Genomic DNA, 2,345 nt, shown 5'->3' on the forward strand with positions numbered 1-2,345 from the left:
GGAAGTATATGCATTTTACTGAGTTATACTAACTTGTATTTAAATATAATTTAGATCTTTGTTCAGTAATTTCTTAAATGGTACATCTGAAGATTATATTGATAACCACATTAATTTCCCTTTGATCTTTTTTTTCCCAACATTATTAAAGATCCCTATCCCACCCCAACTACAATGATTCAAAATACAGTCCATTTTTGTGATCTAGATTTGTTTTTATTTCAAGGTATTTCCAGTCAGTCCATGTCCTTTAAGAAAACTGCTGAAAATAAATAGAAATGAGAAATGGTTTCACATTACATTTTATTTTTTTTCTACATAAATGACCTGCTGGATCATCTCTGTGTGCTTACAGTCCCACCAACAGCTCCCTGCTCGGAGAATATACAGTAAAATAAATAATTTATTTATTATTATTATTTGTTGTTTGTTTGTTTGTTTGTTTGTTTAAGGGCTTTATTATTGAATGCACAGCTGGTCTGAGAGTCCTGGTCTAATCTGAATCCATCCAGTGGTATATGCACATTGTTTTGTGGAAGCAGATAAACTTCACAGATAAACAAATACACAAGGACAGAGCTCTACCTCTTCTTGTGCTGTACTGTCCCGCCCTGCGTCCATTCGCTTGAATGCCTTTAGGGCAGTTCTTTAACAATCAATATGTGCATATTAGCATCCGTTAAACAGCATCGTTCACTGTCTAATACATTTGCATTTCAAGATCTTCTTAAATGCGTTCTGGAAGTCTTTGTTAAAGTAAGCGTATATGATGGGATTCAAAAGTGAGTTGGAGTATCCGAGCCAGTTAATGACTGCCCTCAACCACTCAGGCATGAAACAGTGTTGACAGAAAGGCGAAACAAGAGCCACGATGAAGAAGGGCAGCCAGCAGAAAATGAACGTGCCCATAATGATTCCCAGAGTCTTGACCGCTTTGCGCTCTCTGGCAAGGGCCACTTTGCGCCTCGCTTCCGTGTTTTTCTCGTTTCTGTTCTCGAAGCACGGCTGAGGGTTGTTAGGCAGGCTCAGGTGGTTTCTGGAGACGATTTGAATTTCTGTGATCTCGAACGACTCTCCGTCGTCTGAGTGTTTCAGCGCTCCGTTTACGCACGAGCCCGGCTGTGGCTCCACGCTTCGCCTCCAAGTTCTGCTCACCTCTCCGTTCGCCTTCCTCGAGAACAGCGCCGGAGACACCGACAGGCATTTGTCCGCGATTTTGCCCTTCTCGGTTTTCTTCACAGTTTTCCTAATGCGAAACCTCGCCGCTCGGAATATCCGCCCGTAGAGGACCAGCATGAGAATGAGGGGGATGTAGAAAGCTCCAAAAGTTGAGTAGATGGTGTACCCGTGGTCTTGGCTGATTGTGCACGCGTCGGGATCTGCCCGGTCTTTTGGTTTCCTCCAGCCCAGCATGGGAGGAATGGAAATTGAAAATCCTATTAGCCAAGTGAGGCTGATCAAGATAGCCGCTCGTCTGGGTGTCCTTTTATTCACATAGTCTATGGGATCAGTGATGGCCCAGTATCTATCCAAAGCGATTGCGCACAGATGCAGGATAGAAGAGGTGCAGCACAACACGTCTAGCGAGATGAATATATCGCACATCTCCTGTCCCAAAGTCCATTTGTTCAGAACCTGATACAGGGCTGCCATGGGTAGCACTAGAACCGACACCATGAGGTCTGTGACGGCCAGGGAGCCGATGAGATAGTTGGCCACATTCTGAAGCGATCTCTCCAAGGCGATGGCAGCGACTACACACGCGTTTCCTAATATGGCAAACAGAATTAACGCGGCCAGGAAAAGCGAGCAGACTATTTGGTAACTCAACGCAACTTCGCTAACTGTCGTCTCGTTCCCGCCCCATTCTTGGCTAACTGTGGTGTTGTTGTATCCCTCCATGGTGAGAGCGGTCACTCAGAAACAGTCCCTTGCGCCGGTCACCTCGCTGCTCTGAAGACGCATGGCGGGCTCCGGGCTCAGGAAATGCCGCACGCTCGAGCTTCGATTGGCGCCCAGTGACGAGGTGAATTCATTTATACGAGTCGTGCTAAGTGCGTCAGAGATGGCTGAGAGGTTGGCACGCGCTCTTTGCAGAGCAGCCGTCCAAGCTTTACAGCGGGACAAAGTTGTCCTTTTGGATGTGAACTGTTTAGGTACACGTTCAGAGATATTCAACAGCTTCTGTTCGGAAAGTTGCGCAGGCAAATTCAGCGACGTGCTGCGTCTTTTAAATTGTTTCCTAGTTCCTTGTTTTGCTAACAAAGGCACATTGTCAGCAAACATATTAAACGAAAATCGATGTTATTTCTTCACACAGCCATCTGAAACATTTTTTGTATGTT

At 45.4% G+C, this 2,345-nt stretch overlaps 1 protein-coding gene across 1 annotated transcript; it reads right to left on the reverse strand.

Moving 5' to 3' along the window:
- Positions 1-274: 274 nt before the first annotated feature.
- Positions 275-2,128, reverse strand: LOC128018048 (5-hydroxytryptamine receptor 1A-alpha-like). Its single transcript, XM_052603434.1, has one exon. It carries the CDS (start codon positions 1,900-1,902, stop codon positions 694-696), a length of 1,209 nt encoding a protein of 402 aa, XP_052459394.1. The 5' UTR covers positions 1,903-2,128; the 3' UTR covers positions 275-693.
- Between the last annotated feature and the right edge of the window lie 217 nt (positions 2,129-2,345).

This window comes from Carassius gibelio, chromosome A8, assembly GCF_023724105.1.
Source record: "Carassius gibelio isolate Cgi1373 ecotype wild population from Czech Republic chromosome A8, carGib1.2-hapl.c, whole genome shotgun sequence".
Classification (NCBI taxonomy): domain Eukaryota; kingdom Metazoa; phylum Chordata; class Actinopteri; order Cypriniformes; family Cyprinidae; genus Carassius; species Carassius gibelio.